The 22,626-nt window shown below is 38.0% G+C and overlaps 2 protein-coding genes across 2 annotated transcripts in view; one reads left to right on the top strand and one right to left on the bottom strand.

Annotated features, from left to right (window-relative positions):
* The window catches only part of PLEK (pleckstrin), a 224,262-nt gene that overhangs the window by 123,697 nt on the left and 77,939 nt on the right, over positions 1-22,626 (bottom strand). The gene's annotated exons all lie outside the window — the stretch shown is intronic.
* PPP3R1 (protein phosphatase 3 regulatory subunit B, alpha) overlaps positions 1,783-22,626 on the top strand; it is a 63,402-nt gene continuing 42,558 nt past the window's right edge. The window contains exon 1 of the mRNA XM_012750131.3: positions 1,783-2,193. Within this exon, the coding sequence (XP_012605585.1) occupies positions 2,191-2,193 (3 nt within the window). The 5' untranslated portion in view covers positions 1,783-2,190. The remainder of the gene's footprint in view (positions 2,194-22,626) is intronic.

Raw genomic sequence — 22,626 nt, 5'->3', positions numbered from 1 at the left:
TGAGGCAGTAGGATTCCTTTAGGCCAGGAGTTCAAGAGCAGGTGGGGAAACATAGTAAGACTCTGTCTCTACAAAAACATATTAAAAATTAGCCAGGCATGGTGGCACACGCCTGTAGTCCTAGCTACTTGGGAGGCTGAGGCAGCAGGAATTTGAGGCCAGTCTGGGCAACACAGTGAGACCCTATTTTAAAAAATATTTTAAAAATGAGTATGTCTTAATTTTATGATAAAAAACTAATTTAAAATAATACACCTAGAAAACATTAAGCACATTTAGGTTAGGGACTTTTCTCTAACTGTTCTGTAACACATTAGTATCAAATAGCAACATATCTAAGTCAAGAAACTCAGATCAAGCGGTGGAATAAATAGTGTAACTTCGTGGCCTTTCCTTGATACATTCAGTTTCTTTTCCTAATGTATCCTGACACAGGCCCTAAGGAGCTAGGGGGCGGGGAGGAGGGAACACCCCACCCCCCACCCCTGGGGCACATCACTGAGCCCTGAGCCTTTATTAGAAAAGATGCATGCTTATCATGTCAAAATAATTAGCACAGAAAAGAACAAAGTTCTCATGTAAGCAGCATTAACAGGCTGCCTTTAAAAACACTATGGTTTTTTATAAAAACGACTCAAAGGATTTATCAATAAGGAGTTTCTGATCATTCAGAAAACATCCTCCCTCTCTCCTCACACGGGCGCGCTCATCAAGACTTCTGAAAGAATGACTCGTTAAAATAGTTGCAAAATGTGTTGCTATCCTCATCCCACCTCTCCTGCCAGCTTTATTTCTTCTCTTGAACATAACTTCCCTCCTTTGGCTTTTTTGGACTTCATTTCCTATTGTAGTCTGAATTTTCTGGGAAGGTAATTGCCACCGGAGAGGATATAGCTCTCCATACAAAAAGGACAAGTAGGCAATTTATCTTCGGGTATTTTTCATAAACAAAACACTGCTGCACCCTGCCAATCGCAGACTGGAGGGTTTATCCACAACGCAGAGCCGGGTGGGAAGGTCTCTGGGAGAGTGGGAAGCAGCCCTGCTACTTGTTTGTCCAGGTTCTCCCCACGCCTCAAGCTGCAGCCAGCTTTGCTCTCCTCCCTGTCTTTACAATCTGGCTCCTGACTCTGCCAATTCGCACGACAGTGGGGGCCTGCGGGTGCCGCACCTGGGCGACAACAGTCCTGATGCGCCGTGTAATTCTGCAGCGGGTCCGAGTGGGTGCGCAGATACAAAGACACCTTTGATACCCCTTAGCCCCCGGACGTGGATTTTTCCCTCTTTCTCTGGTGCGTCATCTGAGTGGTTCTGACACCCTAAGGCCACTCATCTACTCCCTCTCTCACGAGGTTTCCACTCCAGGGCCCAAGTCCCCTTTCTCTCGCTGCTCGCGCACCCCTCAGGCTTCCTCCCTCCCGGGCACGCTCGCACTTCCTCCTTCCCCTCCCAGCCCTGCCTCCCTCCCCACCCGCCTCCAGCCACATGACAGGAAGGGATCCGCCACGCGACGTCACCGACGTCCGCGCCCCCGCCCCCGGCTCCCCCCGCGCCGCACGCAAGGGGCGGCCGGCGGAGGGGCGAACGTGGTCCGCGCGCGCCGCGCTCCCCAACCAGAGCTCGCCAGAGCGCCGCAGCGGCCGCCGCCGAGCCCGGCGTGCGGGTTCCCGGATGTGTGGCGCTCGCGAAAGCCCCGCCCCCGCCGCCGGCCCGCGCGCGCCCCCGCCCTCCGCCCTCCGCCCCGCGCGTTGCTGCGCTCGGTACTCCCCTCCCTCTCCCGCCCTCCCCCTTTTTCGTGCCTTGAGGTTGCGGGTCAGCGCGAGCCACTGCAGTGAGTCCGTCACGGCTCCGGCGCGAGCGCGAGGCTGCAGCCCCCGAGCCGCCTGGCCGTCTTCGCCCCTCTCCCCCTCCTTTCTGCCTCTCCTCCTCCTCGTCGTCTCTCCTCCCGCGCTCGCGGTCTCCGAATCTCGACCTTAATTTCTTTCCCCTGGCTCTGCCCGCTCCCTCGCGTGCCCAGTCACCCGGCCGGCGCGGGCCCCGCGGCGCCGCCTCCCCTCCCCCACCCCGCGCCCCCTCCCCGCGGGCGACCCGAGGGCCGCAGCTGGGCCGCCGCCGCCGCCGCTTCCTGCTGGAGCCCGTCTGAGCGCCGACACTTCTTCACGCAAGCGAGCCTCCGACCCGCCGAGCAAAATGGTGAGACCCTGGCTTCCCCAGTGCACCATCCCTCCCTCCCCCGCCCGCCGCAGACGGGGTCGGGTGCGGGGGCGAGTCCCGAAGCCCCCGGCCCGCTCCCTCCGGTGAAAATTCGAGAGATGCGGGCCGGGCCGGGCCGGTGCCGCGGCGGGTGCGGGCGAGCCCGCAGCGGCCCGGTGCGTTGGCGGCCGGCGGGGGCGGTGGGCCGGCTGCTTGACAGGACGGCGGCTCGCCCGGCGCTGCGGCGGCAGAGCCCCTGCGGGGCGCCCCCAGTCACGGCCGCCGCGATCCCGCCGTGCCTCGACCCCCTGTCGGCCCCCTCCCCCGCCAGCCTGGCACTGTCCCCTTGTCGCCCCTCTTCACTTCTCTCCAGCCCCTTCTCCACGTGGAACCTCTGTGCACCCCTGACTCACTCTCTTTTTCAAGTTCGAGGATATTCTGAGATCCTGTGAAAATAATAATATGCGGCCAGTGGCGCTTTATATAAGACCCACTTTCTCTGCAGAGCTGCTCTTTCTCCCACTCAATCCAGGCTTTCAAGCAGTGAGATCTGGCAGGAATCCTACCCCTACTTCCCCCCTCTCCCATTAGCTTTCATTTCGCTGCTGTTTGCAGTCTTACGGGGTTTCTTTCACTGCTGCTTTTCTCTCTGCACCGGCGAACCAGAAAGGTCCAAGGTGTATATTCATTAAAACATAGGCTGGCTTGGTTCTGGGAGATTGGCCATACTTGTTTTTTAATGTTTCCTGACTACTAAGGGTTTTTCATTTTCTTTGTTGCCTTCGTGTCTGTCTCTCTTGGGGTGGTTGTTTTTGAATCATGGCGATTTAAATTTGTCTTTCCTTACCCTCACATTAATCCCTAGGTAGAATTCTGTGCTGTAGTGTTTCAGACCGACGCTAGGGGTGTGTCTCCCGCCTGTGTCGCTGTAGCCAAGAAATCAACGACGCCCTTTTAGCCTGTTACCTTACCGGTTCTCTCGCTCCCGGTAGCCCTTGTAGTTTTTCCTCTTTGTAATCAAGAATTGTATACATAGTGGGGAAAGTTCGAAGTGTCATTCTGTATATATCAGATATTCCAACATGTGATTCGGTTGTTAGGCTTTCTTTAAAAAGTCTTTGAACAGTTGTCAGAAGATATTTAGACTGGTTGTTTAACGTTGGGTAATTTCTTGCACCTTTTAATTGTGTGATAATTCACCTTGCATGTAGAATTTAAGTATTTCAAAATGTGTTGGAATAGTGAAGAGAGAAATTCTTTTGATTGCCATTTGAAATCAATTTGGTGGTGATTGTGAGGGAGGAGAGTGAAATTAGAATATTCAAGTCAGTCTTTATTTAAAATATAGGGCAAATGAATAAGTGTGCTTTTTGGTGTACTTAAAACCCAGATTAAGAGCAGACTTAATAAATGATTTGTGATTTTAATGTGTAGAAGACGTTTTTCCTTGCCAACTTGAGAGAGAGCTCAGAAGACAATTTTGGTCCCCAAAGTCACAAAACTTAACGCTTTTCAAGACTAGTACAGAAAACAATTTAGGAACATCAGAGCCATTGGTAGTTCAGTCTTTTTACTGGCATATTATTTTGAAGTTAAGAATTGCACTTTAGTGCTTTAATAGAACTTCTTTATGCATATTGCTTGAAGGTCAAGATCTTGAAAATCTTTGTTCATTGTAGAGAATATTTTTACTTATATTTATAAGCTATGCATTTTGAGGAACAGTGATCTAGCTTTTTTTTTTATTATATAGCAAAGTGATCTGATTTCCAAGCAGTTTTTACCCTCCTTGTGGTGCACCCCCCTTTAAAAAAACAGACTGAATTTGGGAAATCATCCTTTAGATCTTATTTATCTTCCTGTTACTCAATATTTCCTTATCTTTTAAAATATTTTCAGATGTACCATATGGTATCATTTTCTGCCAGGTCATTGTTTTTCTCTTCGTTCCAGCTTCCTTTTCAGTATTTATTTTCTAATTCACCTTTGGCTCTTCTCTTTTTCATTCTCCTAATTACCATTTTAGGACTTACATAATTCATAGTGACAGTGGCTTTTCAACTTTAGGGTTATTTTGGTCTGTTTAATATAGCACTGGTTTCAAAGTATCAAGTACCTATAACTCAACTTTGCCATATGAGGTATTGATTAACTCAAATCAGGCTTTGCAGTAGTCTGGTTAATTTTCCCAGTTAATTGGACTTACAGTTCCAAAAATTCTAACACCCTTTGTAAATCTCTGTTATTAATTATCATAAACATGTCTACATTTTTGTCAACAGATGTTACAGTGTTAATTTATGAAATATCACTGGTTAATTCAAGTATAGAGAAAATAAAAAGGCATATAAGATTTAATTGAATCTCTCAAGAATCTTTTCTGACAGGTATTAATTTTAGTTGCTGCCTTAAAAGTAGCTTACTTTTTTTTTTCCCCTGAGAGTTAAAGTCTTTCTCTCCGTTCACCTAGTTTGATTTTTAAACTGTTTAGTATTGAGGGGAAGTGAAGATTGTGTATATGTATACAAAAATCTGTGAGTACGGAGCTCCTGGGAATTTTCTTTGAACAAGGTTTTTTTATATCTGTTTTTGTTAGAATAGATAATACGGATTTTGTTTTGGATGCTTATATGAATACAGTGTAAATGTAATTACCTGTTTTAGGTTTTGTTTCTCAAGGCAACCTTAAATTTTATGAAGGACCTTTTTATGTCTTCATCTCCACGATCTGTAACTAAAACTTAAGTTTAATACTGTCTGTGACAACTGTACTTAGAATTGTACGTAACATATTCTAGTTCAGATTCTGTGACAAAGAAGTCTTTTTTTTTTTTTTAAAGAGAAAAGTGGGGAACCTGTCTTATGGCCAGCAGAATTAAAATTCACATCTGTCGTGAAGGGAAAATTTCTCCACTTGTTATGTTCCATAGTGGCTGAGAAAATTAATATGGCTCAGGGTACAAGGTAAAGAAGCTGACTAAGGGCCAGTCAGCAACAAGAGGGACAGGCAAGTATGGAAGGATTAGACATGTCATAGGAAGTGAGGCAGTATGAGGAAGTCAGCTTGGGCAAGGGGGTTGAGCAAGTCAGACAGACCATGGACCCCAGAGTCTGGGGCAAGCAATAGGGATTCATTCATATCAATAAATACTTGTATATTTTATCTGCTATTCACTGATTACCATGCTCTCTGTTAAGGATGATATTAAAATGATTAAGACAGGTTTCCTGCCATTATTTAAGTAGAGAATATAAGAAAAATGCCAGTAACTGAAATAAGTTAGCATATGATGAATATCCTGTGAGTAATACACACAAAGCCTGGTAGCAGTTGAGAAAAGAGCAAGATCATTTCCATCTAGGTTTAGGGAAAGTTTTATGAAGGAGGTGACACTTGAGATGGATCTAAGAAGATTCATAGAATTGAAGTAGGCAGAGTTGGAAGCATCTGGAAGACAGTTTAAATCCTGCAGGTAAGAAGAGACAATATATATTTGGAGCACTGATTCTCAAAATGTGGTTCCTGGACCAGCAGCATCTGGAAACTTGTCAGGCTCCACCCTGGAACAACTGACTCTCAAACTCTGGAGATGAGCCAAGCAGTCCAGGTTTTATAGGTCTTCCAGGTGATTGTGATGTATGCTAAGTTTTGAGAGCCACTGTTTAGAGAATAGCAAGGAATGTATTTATTTAAATTTTAGTCTAGTGTCTGTTAATATACCTAGCATTAACTATACAAACATAAGACATGATTGTTATCTGCAAGGAACTTAATCAAGTGGGATAAACAAGACAATGATTATGTAGTGTGATGTGTGCTCTTAACAGACTAAACATGGGGTGCTGTAAGAGTACTTGGCAGCGAAGAGACTCAGTCCAAACTGGGGATGAATGCCACTTAGAAAGCTTCCTGGAAGAGATGGGGTCTGAGCTGAGTCTTAAAAGGATGAATATTTAGCCAGTGGGAAAGGGCACTCCAGATAGAGTTCTTATGTTCAAAGTCATAGAGGCGTTAGCTGTATAGGCCATTCAGGGAACCAAAATATTAGTTTAGCATGGCTGGAGAGAAGCAGGTAGGGTGGAAGGGAGAGAATGTCAAGTAGATTAAGATAGATCATAGAGGGGCTTGCATATCATGAAGGAGTTATTTTTTTTTCCCCTAAAAGCAGTGGGAAGCTATTGTTTTTAAGCAGTAGAATGACATTGTCTCATGCACTTTTTAAAGAGATTGATCTGATGGCTATGTGGATAATAGAATAGATGAATCTAGACATGGGGAGCCATTAAGAAATAATTATAATAATTCATGTTAGAAATAAGGACATGAAAGAATACTGTCACAGTGTTGATGGATAGGAAGGACTGGAGATGAGATACAGTTAGGAGGTAGAAGAAAGGACTTGGTGACTATTGGATTATGGGGGAGAAGAGGAGTAGTAAATCCTGCTTTGGTTTCTGGCTTTGGTGACTGGATAGATGATAGTGCTGTGCATTCAGCAAATATTTGAGTACCTTGGGTAAGGTTAGGTTCTAGGGATACATAAATACTATCCCCGTCCTCAAGAAAACTTCTACTTTGCTGGGATGACCATTGTTTCATCTCTAGTCTTCTGTTATCATTTAGTAATTAATGTTTGGAATGCTGTCTTGCAAGATTCCAAGTTTAATAGACTAGAGTGCTGTGAAGTATTAACAATGCCTGCTGCATAGATAATCGTGGCATAGGAGATAGCAGAAGGAACTTGATAGCTTGGAGGTAGGAAGAGGCACTTATGTTTGAGCAGTGATTCTCAAAATGTGGATCCTGGACTTCCAACATCAGCATCATCTAGGATCTTGTTAAAAATACACATTGTCCTAGGGAGATGTAGGAGAAGGAGATTTGGGGGAATGATGAGGATTTCTATTTTGGACATGTTGAATTTAAAGTAGTCATAGGTCATCTCTGGATAGTTATGGCCAACAGGTAATTGGTTGCCTATATCAGGAGCTCAGAAGAGAGATCTGGGCTTGGATTAAAGATCTGAGTGTTGTATTTGTATTAGATAGTGGTTGAAGCTGTGAAACTGGATGAAGTCCTATATAGACAGAATATAAAATGAGAAGTGAAGAGGGTGGATTCTAAAGAATACTGCATATAAGAGGCAGGTAGAGAGGATGAGGAGCCTGTGTAGTTCCTCTGAGAATGAGTAGCTAGAGAGATAACTGGAAAATTAGCACTGTGATGTCAGATTAAAGGGAATTTTAAGGAGGAAAGAGTCAGCTGTGAAGAGATATTGCAGAGATCAGGAAAGAGAACTTAAAAAAGTCTTTTGGAGGGATCAGGAAAGTTTCAGTGACTTGGGCAATAGTAGTTTGTTTTAATGGTGACAAAGAAAGCCAGGATGTAGTGAGCTGAGTAATAAATATGGCCAAACATTGAGTTTAGACTGCTCTTTAAAGCCTTGAATAGGAGAGAGAATAGAAGCCAGAAAATTTAGATTTGAGGAAGGATTTATATTGGGGTCAAAACAAAGAGTCAGGAAAGAGGGAGAAGGTTGTCTTTTGAATCTTTTCAAAGGGAAAAGATGGGATTATTGACAGTTTGATGTCCCCAAGGAGGTGGGAAGGGATATGACTCTCCTTAGCCAAGAGGAGGGATTGTTCTCATCCTTTATCAAGACTGGGAAGGAGATAAAGATGAAAACTATTAATGTAGGCTGCATAAGAGTTTAGGCTGGAAAGGAAGTCATGTTAAGTTGTAAATGATCTTAACTGCTTGACTTCATTTTGGTCCCATTGGGAAACCATTGATTAATCTGGAAATGAGATGCTGGGTGATTTGGAAGGGGTGGAAATTGTAGGTAGGAGTACTGCTTTGTGGTATTACAGATAAGAAGTTATAAGAATTTGAAAGCAAATAGATACGGAGACATTTTAAATATGGAATTGAATAGAGTTAAAAACTTTCTGAGGAAACAGAATCATAAAGGATGACCCATGCTGGTGATTGGATATAAAGAGAGCTCTACATTATTAATAAAAGCAGGAAAGTAGGACTGAGTTGCTGGTTAAAAGAAGTGTGAAAAGAAGGCAAGTTTGGTTTGAGGCAGTGAGTTTGATGAGCTTGAGAACTCCACTATAAGTTTCTGTTTAACAAACTTGACAATATGTACTTGTGTGAAAGAAGTGGAGTTAGAATATTTGAGTCAAGATAATAGCTAAAGGGAGGGTTATAAGGGTGATGATGAAGACACTGATGAAATTGGCCATTTGAAGAATATTGATAATCTCTAAGACTAACTTGAGTTATGTCCTAAGTGACAAAAGTAAGATTTCAAGGGAATGTAAACTCTGTGAATGCAGAGACCTTGTCTTCATTGTTATATTCCAGATACTTGGGAAGTAATAGATATTAAGTACTGTTTGAAGAAGGAATATGTGAATGAATAAGTGGAACGAAGGCATAGATGTTGATAAGGCATTGGAGGCAGTAAGTATCAATTCCTTTTTGTGACATTTATGAAAGAAAGAACAAAGGATATTTAACTTCCATGGTTTATAGTTGGAGTAAGTTCTTTTGGGGATGGGGAAGATGTGGGTATTCTTAAGAATTAGTAAAGAAAAGCCAGGAGAGGGAGCTGTAACAAAGAGAATGATTAATGAATGAAGCCCTAGAAGAGGTAGACAGAAGAGATAAAAGGAAAGGAAGGACATCAAAAGAGAAAAAAATATCACCGGAGAGTAGGCCATGGCAACAGATGTGATTTAATGATGGAGTTTATACCTAGTGGTCTAAGTCATTTAGTATCTCAGGATAGCTTAAGGAAAGATCATTTGCTAGGGTTGAGATCAAGGCTGAGGCAAATGGGGTGGATTTGAGGGTGAGGGCTGTGGAAGAGGATTCTGTTCCAATTTCAGGGAATTTGATAGGCTGTTAACAAGGTAACAAGTAAATATTACTAAATAGTAGGTAGGACCTAGGAAAGGGCAACAGTGAATTAGTGACATAGGAAATGAATTTAGGAAATGGGTTCTAACACTAAAAAAGCTGAATACAGATTTATTTGTTCTTTTTTTTTTTTTTTTTTTTTTTTTTTACCCGGGTCAGGGAAATTTTATTGATTCCAAAGTATACATTTCTAAATGAATAGGGTGAGCCACACATTCCCTTGGGGCTTCTGTCAGTGGATAGGTGTCCGGGACGGTCCTCCTGCAGCTTGTTGTGGTAGCTCAACATTGAGGAGAGGAAAATCATTCATTTCCCTAATGATCCTAGATGAGTCTGCTGAATTTTTTATGATGTCGTGGAAACATATAAAACACCCTTCCTACTTCACATAGCCGACCGCAAAGTTCCTCCCAGGCACAACTATTTAACATCATGAATTTCACAGTGTAATCGAGGCAATGGTCTAGGGAGAGGGAAAAAAAAAATAAAGGACACAGAGACTTTGTGTCCTTTTAAAACTTTCCCCCCCACCCCCTGATTTTGGAAACTTGTAGTCTGGCCTCTATCCCCAAGAGGAGTTAAATTTTTTCTTAAAACTCCCAAGCGAGCGGTCCCCAGCCCCACAGGCCTTGTTTTTGGCAGAGCTGAGACCAGTGATATGATTAACCACAACAATGGCTAAAGCCTATTTATTTGTTCTTTTGATCAAGTTACATAGGTCTAAAAGGAACCATTTTCTGAGTTTGGGTAGGGGCAACATGTAGTTGTAGAGCAGTATTCTTAATATTTTTGAAAAGTTCTATACATTTACTTAAAAATTCAAATGATATTGAAAAGTATAAAGTGAAAGTAAGAGTCTCCTGACAACCCCTCCCTCCTTATTAAGTTTCTTATATATTCTTCTAAGAGAGAGTTTTTTTGTGTGAGGTTTTCTCTCCTTTTTTGCCTTTGCCAACATATTAATTATTTTTTATAATTCAGTTTTTATTAAAAAGATTACAAAGGGGTTCTAATAATACCATGCTCCAGTTTACTCATTACAATCAGTTTTATTCCAGGGTTTTCAGCTGTATTTTAAATGTAAACATTGAGTCAAAAACAAATCATAATTCTAATCGGGTAACTATTTTCTAATGATAGAGGCTGGTACTTTAACAAGGATATGAACTATATGACAGTGTTCTTACGAACTTACTCTTAGGAAAAATAACGTTAGGACTCTTTTTGTACTTATTTTCACTTAACATCTTATTAAGCATTAACCACAGTACATGGATAACAAATTCTTAAAAGAGAAAACTATCTCCAAAGTGTTTTGGATAAAGCCTCTATTTTACCTCAAGCTTGCTGGATTAAATTTCTTCCTTATTTTTACCTTTGCACAATAAGCCTTTTCTCCAGTAGCCCTCATCCATTCTTCCCTTTCTGAATTTTCTTCTTAGACTTCCATCATTTCCTTCATGTTTATGAGTTGACAGTATAATTATGGCTAATGTATAGGTGTGGTACAAGAATGCAATTTTGGTAACTGAAATTTGATAATTTTTTTACAGTCTTATACTTTAACAATATTTAATACATTTGAAGATTTCAATAGAAAATCCTTTAAAATTTACCACTAATAATTCAATAAGTCAAAGACTCCTGTAATCTCTTTCCTTAGAGAGTTTTGATTTATTTTTTAAACTGGTCCTTTCTTAGTATCATAAGGAGGGCCACATTGACAGCCCTATCAGTATTCCCAAAAACATGTCTGTAGTATAGATGAGATGTCACATTGACTTGTTTTTCTGGCACTGTTATTAAATTTACTATGTTTTGGCCAAATCTCTTTTGTAAACAAAACAGAGTATTTATTTTTATTTGTGTTAGAATTAAGTGTGCATTTTAAAACCTAGGTATGATAGATGGAATATAGCAGCCTACAAAAAGGATCAAAATTTTAACATTGGTCCTTATTAGACCTGTTAGCATTTTTATTTATTCTTAATCTGTCTAGTTTCAGGGATGGTTTTCTTTCATATCCTCCTGAGTGTAATGCCACAAGCAAACTCGTGTTTAGGCATGCAATAAGTTGGCATCCTCTAGTGTTATTTGCTTATAAGGCAGTCTTTAGTAAAAATTGAAATCTCAGGAAAAACAAGTGATAATGGATTAAGAGAAACCTGTGATTTTGTGTATGATCATGGCACAACTATGTTCCTAACAAATAGAATGTTGTGAATTATACTAACATAATCTTTCTCAAGCAAAGAGAGAACTTATGAACCCAGGAATATGTCAGCTCTGTCTTCCTGGCTGGTGGTCATGCTACCTTTACCTTCTTACTTCTTGACTGTTTTCTGTTTGCTCATTTTCTTGTTTTTCAGTCCCCTACAATTCTGTGATGTCTAATTCAGTAGACACCAGCTACGTGTGGCTGTTTAAATTTTAATTAAAGTTAATTAAAATTAAATAAAAGTATAGATTCCGTTCATCCATAATATCTACATTACAAGTGCTCATTAGCTACATGTGGCTAGTGGTTACTGTGTTAACAGATAAAGAACATTTTCATCATTGCAGAAATTTCTTTTTGGTAGTGCTGGTCTAGAATGATGATGCTGCATCTCAGTGAAACTTACATTGGCAGTAATCTTCTAATTACCAGCGTGAGTTTTCGAGTTGGGAAAATCTGAATTTAGATTCTGGCTCTGCCACCTATTAGTAATGTGACCTAGAATAAGTATCATAAGCTCTGTAGACCTTATTTAGTACAGTGCATATGTAAAATGGGAATAATAACATCTCAGATTGTGCTGACAATATTCATGCCTTTCGTACCCGCAAGTTCTGCATCCATGGATCAAAAATATTTGAAAAGTAATAAATAACAATACAACAAAATAATACAAATTAAAAATACAATGTAATAGCTATTTACATAGCATTTACATTGTATTAAGTATTATAAGTAATCTAGAGATGATTTAAAGTATATGAGAGGATATGCATAGGTTATATGCAAATACTATGTCATTTGATATAAGGTACTTGAATACCTGTGGATTTTGGTATCTGAGGGGAGTCCTGGAATCAATCCCCAGTGGATACCTAGGGCCTACTGTAGAGTGTCTGAAAATCCAGTAGGCACTCGTTAAGTGCGTTTGGTTCTTCATTCTTTTTATTTGACTTCTTTGTAATGTTGGACCTTGTTGGCAGCTCTTGAAATTCTCTCCTCTTTTTGCTTCTGTGACCTTTCTACAAGTTGCTCTTCTACTTCTCTGACCATTTTTAGTCTTTGTTGCTAGCCTCTTATCTGGGTTTGGTCCAAGGCCCTCTTAAAATATGATTGTATCACTTTCCCATTTAAAATCCCAAATATTATAAAAACTACAATCCTTAACATAACCTGTAGATTCCATAGATTCTACCTCTGTTTGCTTTTACCTCTTCCACCGTGTTCCTGTTTGTTTTCTTTAGCCACTTGGCCTGGGTCATTTATCCATGTTTATTCCTCCATATGTTTATTCCACTATAAAGCCTTTGTGTATGTTATGTTTGGAATGCCTCAAAAGTCTCTCAATTCATTGGCTTCCCACTTCCACAGCAGGTCAGTTCATGGTCTATGTTATATATACCCTTTGAGTACCTTTTATGTCTCCTTTGCAGCATATAATTTATTAGTTCTGCTGTAGGCGTTGGGTTGCTTTCTGTGATTTACTGTGAGCTCTGTGAGAGTGGACATCTTGTCTGTCTTGTTCTATCTTCATTATGTTCAAAGGAAAAAACTTCATACAAGTTAAATTTAGCAGCATTTAACTGAACAAAACCAACCAACCAAAAAAAAAAAAAAACCAAAATTCATCAATCAAGCAGCTCTCAGAACCAGAACACATCTAAGAACTCCAGCCAACAATGTGGTCAAGCAGTATTTATATTAGTAAATAGAAAACAAGTGAGGTATAGAGATAGAAGTGAGATATACAGTTTAATTGCTTACCGCTCACCATTTACCTTATTTGAATCAGTTGGCTGCCTGTGATTGAAGCTCAGCTGCTGTAATCAGCTGGGACTCAGCAGCTTGCCACAAAAGTACAGGTACTCTTCGACTTAATGATGGTTTTATTAAGTATGAAATGTCCTGTTTCCTTAAGTGCTAAATTTGACAGTCGATATCTGTGACATTTCACTTTGACAAGTCTTGTTTTATTTTAACTGTGAAGGTACATCCTCAGTCTTTCAGATGCATGATTTGGCTTGTGATTATTTTTCAAATGTTTTTTTGTTTAGAGCTATTTTTGTGACACCATGAATAAGTAAAAAAATCGTGTTATTTTTGAATATGAGTTCCATTGTGGAACCAATGCAATGCAGACTGCTGGAAATACCAACAAGTGTTTGGGAAGGAAGTGGCTAATGAATGCACAGTATGTGAATGGTTTAAGAAGTTATGTTCTGGTGATTTTAATCTTGAAAATGAGCCATGTGGGCGACCTGAGACCAAGGTGGATAATGATGAGCTGAAAGCTGTAGTGGAAGTGAATTCACCTTAACCTACGTGTGAATTAACAGCAAGGTTTGACATTACTATTCCAACAATATTGGGCCATTTGAAACAAGTGGGCAAGGTAAATAAGCTGGATAGATGCTTTCCACATGAATTAAACAAGTATCACAAGAGAAATCCTCTTGAAGCTTGCCTTTCTTTGCTGTCACAACATAAAAGTGAACCATTTCTTTTTTTTAAGTGAACCATTTTTATACCATAATGTTATGTGTGATGAAAATGGATTCTTTTTGACAATCACAAGCCTTCTGCACAATGGTTGGATAAAGATGAAGTGCCAAAACACAGTCCAAAACTGAATATTCATCAGAAAAAGCTAAGGTGTCTGTTTGGTGGTCTAGTGCTGGTATTATTCACTACAGCTTCATGAAAGCTAATCAGTTAATTATAGCAGATGTCTACTGCAACCAATTGGACAATTTCAAATGGTGAGGATGGTTGCAATTAAGCAGCTGAGATTGGTCAGTAGAGACAGGTCAATCCTTGCAAGACAACGTTCTACTACGTGTTGCACAAACAATGCTGCTCAAACTACAGAGGCTGAACTTGGAAACTTCCTGTCATCTACCGTATTCACCTTGCACCAACTGACTACCACTTCTTCCAGGCTTTGGACCACTTCTTGTAAGGAAAAATATTCAATTCTCAACAAACTGGAAAACATCTTTTGATGTTTCATTGACACTCGCGCTCTAGGTTTCTTTGCTGCTGACATAAAAGAGATATGATTAAGGTGGCAAAACTGTGTCAATGGATTAATCGTACTGCTTCTTGTTTGAGATATAATAAACTACACTGTTGCTTCGAAATCACACATTTTCTATTTAATGACCTAAATATATCCCAGTAAACCCCTTGTAAGTTGAAAATGCATTTGATACACCTAACCTATCAAACATCATAGCTTTAGCCTAGCCTACCTTAAAAGTGCTCAGAACACTCAATATTAGACTACAGTGGGGAAAAAAATCATCTGATACAAAGCCTATTTTATAATAAAGTATTGACTATCTCATGTAATTTATTGTATACTGGGCTGAAAGCAAAAACCAGAATGATTGTATAGGTACCATTGTAAAGTCAAAACATTTTAAGTTGAACCTGGTAAATTGGGGACTGTCTGTATACTCTTAAGTTAGGTTTTCAGTTAGTTTTACTAAGCCAGGCTGCAGTTATGTAAGGACTCAAGTGTGGAAGCATCCTCAGGCCAAATTTATGCTACTTTAACAACTCTTATATACTCTGCTGGCAGTGTTGGACCCTACATATTATAGGAATTTAATAAGTATGTGTTGAGTGAATGAATTGAGTGAATGTATGAATTCCTTATTTTTTCTGAAAGTTTAATCTGTCTCCCATGTACTGATGATTTATATTTTTAGCACACATCATTCTCTTCTGCTCTAGTCTGTAGATCTGCTTATTGGATACTGTCTAAATATGGATGTTTCTAAGATACCGCACACTCAGTGTAACTAAAACCACATTCATTATCTTCATATTCATACTTAATTATTCTTCATTTTTTCTTAATGGAAACAATATCTCAGCACTTACTACTAACTGGAAATCTGGTATAGGTATACTTTTTTTTTCCCTCCTCTTTACTACTAAGTTTTAAGGCTATCGGTTACAGTCCATACAGTGCTTATTTCTGTAACACAAATTGGCTTATATACTATGAGTATACAGGGAAATATATAACATTCCCCTCATATTAATGCTTTGTGCCACCAAGTAGTGGCAGATGAATTCAAAATACACTAATAAGGCCGGGCGCGGTGGCTCACGCCTGTAATCCTAGATCTCTGGGAGGCCGAGGCGGGCGGATTGCTTGAGGTCAGGAGTTCGAAACCAGCCTGAGCAAGAGCGAGACCCCGTCTCTACTATAAAATAGAAAGAAATTAATTGGCCAACTAATATATATACAAAAAAAAAAAAATTAGCCGGGCATAGTGGCGAATGCCTGTAGTCCCAGCTACTCGGGAGGCTGAGGCAGGAGGATTGCTTGAGCCAGGAGTTTGAGGTTGCTGTGAGCTAGGCTAACGCCATGGCACTCACTCTAGCCTGGGCAACAAAGCGAGACTCTGTCTCAAAAAAAAAAAAAATACACTAATAGCTGAAAGCAGTTAAGCTACAGAAGAGTACAGGACTATGTACTATCCATTTAGTTCACATTCTTCCTCTTATTTTGTCTATTTATCTCTGTTGGAAGAATTTATGTACAATTCTTCTAGATCTTTATACATTTTTCCATTGCTTGTATAACTTAGCTTTCATACCCCTTATACCTTTTTCTATTACTTTCACCTGTACCTTTGAAAGTCCCATTTTATCATTGATCAGTTACTTAGCGTATCTTTAATGTTAATATTTTTTTAGGTTTTTTGTTGTTTTTGTTAGTATTTTGGTTACAAAGTTTGCATAGGTTTTTGAGTGTTCGTTCCTGACTCTGTTTTTCTTGAGTCATATTATTTTTAATATATGTGTGGTTTTAAGAACATAAGATTTTCTCAGGAACATAAATATCATGTTGTAACAAATATGTCCCTTTATTTAGATCTCTCAAATGCCTCTTCTTTATCCCCGTTGCCACTGGCATTATTGTGGTTCCATTTATTTCTCATATGGGCTATTTATCTAGCCTACTTAATGTTTTTTTTTTTTTCTTTTTGCCTCCAGTTTCTTTCTTCTTTTTTCTGTCTTCCATATTGCCAACAGAGTTTTTCTTCTGACAGGGAAATCTAATGTCAAGGCCTTCATTTAAAAGTCAGTGCTACATCCTCTAGAATTAAAAATTTAAACTCTTTTGTATGGTATTCATGCCCTGATACTTATTTTTTGCCATCCTTATTTTGTAACCAAGCCAAACTGCTTGTTTCTCAAATGCCTTATCCTTTTTAACTTATTGGTGCATTTGTTTGTAATCTTCTATCTGCAATGTCTTTCTCCTTTCTCTCTTTGACAAACATCAAGATCTTGTTCCAGTGGCATTCTATGAAAACTTTTCCAACTCTCCCAGGCAGTTAATGGCCATTTGTGAGTAACTTTCACTGTTGTACATTCCATATTTCATTGTGTTAAACTGCCTTCCGTCCTTAGCTGTGGGCTCCTGAAGGGGAGGGGATACATTTTTTTCTTTTCATCTTTGGAAATCTAGTCTGTATGTTATATCTCTCTTGTAATTCAGATATGAAATGGATAAAGTTATATTAATCATCTAAGTCTAGGGTAGATCTTTAAAGTCATGTGGATAAATGCTTAGAAAGCCCCAAGTATGTTAGGCATAGTGGGAAAGCTACCAGAGGAAAATGCTCTTGATTCTAAAAGTTAGGGGACTTACTTGATTCTTCAAGATTCTTTTTACATATCTGAGTAGAGAACTGTGTCGCAGTGTTACTTTCATTTGTAAATGTTAAGTAAATGTTTTCATAATTAAAGGAAACTTAAAATTTATGAATAATGTTTACTTTTGTTTACTTAAGCTGATTTATCTTTTTTGTTCTGGAGATTCTAGAACACCTGCTAAAATGAGATTGCAACTCTAAAGCTTTGATTTCCTTCCTGTAGCAAATATTTAATGTTCACCTACTACATATATCAAATATAGTGTCAAGTACAAAGATGAAAGAATATAAGATACATCTCCAGAGACTTCACAGCATAGATTGAGTCAGGCATGTGGAGGGAAAATTATAATACAATAAATGCTTCAGTAGAGTATTATACGGTGGTAGATTTCTTCTGGCTACTTTGCTTGCCCAGTTAGAACTTAATATATAGCAGCTATTTGAGCATTTTATTACTTATCATGGATTTGTATATGTCAAACAATTATTTAAGTGCTGAAAGAATACTGTAATCATTTTGTTGTTGTATTGCTTCGTAGTAAATTTTATTTGATATTATGAAAGGTAACGTAATAATATGCTAGAATAAGCATAGGATATAGAATTGGAAGACCTATTTTGGAGTACCCTGAATTTTTTTTTTTTTTTAATCTCTAAAACGGCCACAAAATTGTCTGATTCAGAGTTCTTGTGGGTATTGGGATAGGTAATTATCTAAGAATAGAAATAAAAGTGCACAATGAATGTAATATGCTTGAATCATCCTGAGACCATCTCCCCTGTGGAAAAATGGTCTTCCATGAAAATGGGCCCAGGTACCAAAAAGGCTGGGGACTGCTGTTTGAGAACACAGGTTGGAAAACTTTCTGCAAAGGACTAGATAGTAAGTGTTACAGGCTTGCAGACCATATGGTCTGTTGCAACAATTCAACTCTGCCATTGCAGTGTGAAGCAGCTATAGACAATGCTATACCAATGAACATGGCTGTGTTCCAATAAAACTTAATGTTACAAACACAGGTCAAGGATAGTTTCTTATATTAATATATGACACCAAAACCAGAAGCAACAAAAGGCAAAAAGATAAATTGAACATCATCAAAATTAACAAATTTAAACTTCATAAGACACTAAGAAAATGAAAAGACAACCCACAGAATAGGAGAAAATTTTTGCAAACCATGTATCTGATAAGACACTTCTATCAAGAATATGTATAGAATTCTTACCACTGAATGATGAAAAGACAACTCAGTTTAAAAATGAGCAAAGGATCTGAGTTGATGTTTCTCCACAGAAGATACACAGATGTCAATAGTGCATGAAAAGATGCTCAGCATTATTAGTCATTAGGAAATTACAAATCAAAACCACGACTTAAAATCACTTCACAGCCACTTGGATGGCTATAATCAAGAAGATAAGTATTGTTAAGGATGTGGAGAAATTGGAACCCTCATACATTGCTGGTAGGAATAAATGTAAATGTAGTTGCTTTAGAAAACAGTTTCTCTAAGTGTTAAACATAAAGTTACTGTATGATCTAGTAATTCCATGTCTAGGTGTATACCCAAAAGAAATGAAATGTGAAAGTAAGTGAAAAACTTGTATATGAATGTTCATAATAGCATTATTCATAATAGCTCTACCATAGAAACAGTCCAGATGTTTACTGAGTGAATGAATGAATGAATAAAATGTGGTATAGCCATACAGTGAAATATTCGGCAATAAAAGGAAATGTGTTGATACTTGCTATGACATATTAGATTAACCTTGAAAATATTCTGCTACATAAAAGATGCCCATCACAAAAGACTATATATTATATAATTCTGTTAATATGTAATATCCAGAATAGGCAAATATGTAGTCAGAAACTACTTTCTTTCTTAGCAGTTACCTAGGGCTGGGGTAATGGGGAATTGGAGAATGACTGTCAGTGGTTACAAGCTTTCTTTTTGGGGTAGTGAAAATGCTCTAAATTTGATTGTGGTAATGATTGCACAATCCTGTGAATATACTAAAACCATGAATGAGATAGTATTGTATATGAATTATATCTCAATAAAGCTGTTTAAAAACAAACCAGGTGGTAGGCTTAATTTGGCCTAGGGCCATAGTTTGCTGACCCGAGAGGATTATTTTTCATTCTCCTGCAAGGTCATTTCCTTCTATCTGACTGTACCTTCCTTTATCTGTTTTCATTATTAACATCTTTCTGGATACTCATATTTTCATTCAAAATTTAAGTACCTTTCTCTCAATTTCCCTCTAGGTTCCACCATCACTTTACATCATTAAGGACATCCTAGCTTTAGTAGTCTGTGACCACCTTCATTTTACTAACCTGTACTTTCTCTCTATTTTAACTATTTCTTCTGGCCGTAGTCAGTGTGGTCTCTCACCATCTATCCCACTGCTAGGACTTTATTTCCTCTGTTTTGAGGTTATTTTCTCAATTATAATTATTGAAAATGCCATGCCTATAAAGTTTTATGGTTTTTGTGTGGGGGCGGTTATATATATTTCAAATTAGAATGTAGTATCAAATTAGTATTGCTGCCTATAAGAAATTGTTAGATGGTTTCCATGTAATAATACTTTATATTTTTCATCCATTTAGTCTTCTCAGCTATGTTCACCTATCTCTCTCTTATTGTCATGTTTCTGTAATTGTGACTGCTGTTAAATATATGAAAGACACATTTAAAATTGCTATGCTAATGTGAATTGAGAGTGACAAGCCACTTGCATTTAAGTGTTCTAAGATGAGAAGAGAATGGCTACATAACTTACTGCTTCTCGCGTGTAAAACAGAAAGGCTTTATGATGTATTGGTAAGAATACTATGGGAATTATATTAGCTTGACTTCAAATTTGGTGTCTGCCACTACCAGCTGTGTAAGCTGCTTAACTTTCTTGATAACCTCTATTTATCCAGAGATTCTGTGGAAGATAAATGAGATAATGTATGTAAAATCTTTAAAAGAGTGCCCGGCACATGTTATTTCTCCCCCCCCCCCATAAATTATCTTTCCTTTTTCCATCCATATTTATATTCACAGAATTAACTTTTAAGGATTACTTTCTAGATCCATTAGTTTCTTCCTTTAAAAAAGTCTTTTAAAACTTGAAACTTGACAAAGTAGTAACCACATTTATGTTTAGTTCGAACTAGTCATTGGGATTTAAATTAGTATATCTGAGGTGTTGGAGGGATTTTAGGACTTTGTAAGAATGGTCTTAATTTGGAGAAAAGTAATTCCACTGTTAGAATGAAACCCAGAGGAGAAAAGCCAACAGATTTTGTTGTTTGTTTTTGTAAATTTAGGCTTAAAAAAAAATCTCTGCTTTAATAAACCTTCTGTCACATGTCTGTTGCCGCTTGAGAAATACCTTATACTTTGGGGAGTGAAATATCCTATTAATTGACCGCTTACCACAGTGTACCGAGAGCACTTTGTAAGATACCATTCTTACCTTTTTGAACATAATACTGAATTTTTTGAGAGTTTGCCTAAGTGTTGGGAATCTCATTTCTGGAAAAATTAAGTGTTGGCCTAGAGGAGTCCACTTATAAATGGACTATGTTTAAAGTTCATACACCATTTGTTTGGGAGTCAATGTATTTTTCCAAAGAAATAACAAAAGGGTTTAATAAAGATTTACAAAAGCATATTTAAATGATAATTCAAAAATATTAAGTATTTTCTATGTATCATGCAATGAAGAATATCTGGGGTGAACAAAACAAGTGCTTTGGTATTATGGAAGTTGCAGTGCAGTAAGGTAATCATAATGAGAAACTGATGCCATGTGTGGAAACATACCTTTGCATTTAATTTTGGTCTTAGTTAAGTTAGAATCTCGTTTCATCCTTAGCCAAAGTAATTGTTTGATTACTCAGAAAACTTTTTTCTAAAAGACAGACTTAGAATTATGTTTATCTTTGGTCAGTAAATAGGAAAGTATTTGTGATAATATAGTGAATAAAGAGTTTATTTTGAAAAATCTTACCTCTTAAGGTCATTTTAAAGATAGTTTTGCAGGGCTAGGGTTGGTATTTATTCTTTGTCTAGTAACCTAAATAGCTTAAAGTTGTTATTGAGCAAATTAAATTTATACCTTGCATTTAGTATGTTTTTATGGAAAGTCTGAACCTACCAGAAAAATTTGGGAGTGATTGTTGTTTGTCTCCTTTGCTACTCTTAACCCTTTCCTTCTTAAACTTTTTCATTACTTGATTTCCAGAACCCTATCAGAATAGAATTCTAATAGTATAATATATATATTCCTAAAAGAATATATAGAATTATATTCTAATTTGGCACACATTTTCCAAAAATGAATGGTGAGCTGTGTCACTCAAGGAAAACAATTGACAATGAAACAAGAAAAAAATAGAAAACCTCACCAAAGAAATAGAAGATATAAAGAACAATCAAATGGTAATTTTAGAACTGAAAAATATAATAACCAATACAATAGCCTAGTGAATAGGCTCAGTAGCAGAAGGAGGAGAGGAAGGGATCAGTGAACTAGCAGGTAGAAGAAATTATGCAATCTGAACAGTAGATAGAAAATAAACAGGAAAAAAAATTAATGCACAGAGCCTCTGGGACCTGTGGGACCATAAAAAAGAACTGACACTCGTGTCATTGGATTCACAGAAGAAGAGGAAGAAAGAGGGCAGAGTTGAAAAAGTACTTAAGAAAATAATGGCTGAAAATTCCCCAAATTTGGCAAAAGACTTAAACCTACAGGGTAAAGATGCTGAGGGGACATTCATCAGGATAAATCTGTAGAAATCCAGACCAAGATACCTCAAAGTCAAACTACAAAAACTAAAGACAGGTCTTGAAATCAGCACAAGAAAAATGATACTCTATATAGATGGGAAAAACAGTTCAAATGATAGCAGGTTTTTCATCAGAAACCATAGAAAACAGGAGGTGACACATTTTTTTTTTAAGGCTGAAAGAAAAGATCTGTAAACCCAGAAACTCATATCCAGAGAAAACATTCTTCAGAAATGAAAGGGAAATGAAGACATTCTCAGATGAAGGAAAACTAAGAGAATATGTCAAGTACAAAAATATGAGTAAATACAATTGATCTTCCTAGTTTTCTAAATTATGTTTGAGAGTTGAAGCAGAAATTACTGATGTGGTTCTAAAGGTATGTAGAGAAAATCTTTAAGACAACTGTAAGTAGGGGGAGGGTAAAATAACACCAGTAGACTGTGATAAATTATGTACATACAATGTAATACATAGAGGAACCCTTAATAAAGCTATCCAAAGAGATAGATACAAAGACACTATAGATAAATCAAAATAGAATTCTAAAAATAAGTAACTCACCAGAAGACAGGATTAACAGAAATAAGAAACACAAAGAACAAATAGCAAAACAAAAAAATAGCAAAATAAGCCCTAACATACCAATAATAATAAAATGTAAATGTTCTAAATATCCCAATACAAATATTGGCAGAATAGATTAAAGACATTACCTAAATTATATGATGTCTATAAAAAGTTGACTTCATATATGATACAGGCAGGTTCAAGGTAAAAGGAAGGAGAAAAATGTACAAA

This window comes from Microcebus murinus, chromosome 3, assembly GCF_040939455.1.
Source record: "Microcebus murinus isolate Inina chromosome 3, M.murinus_Inina_mat1.0, whole genome shotgun sequence".
Lineage (NCBI taxonomy): Eukaryota > Metazoa > Chordata > Mammalia > Primates > Cheirogaleidae > Microcebus > Microcebus murinus.
Note: the sequence above shows the minus strand (reverse complement) of the source record. Positions and strands in the feature narration are given on the sequence as shown.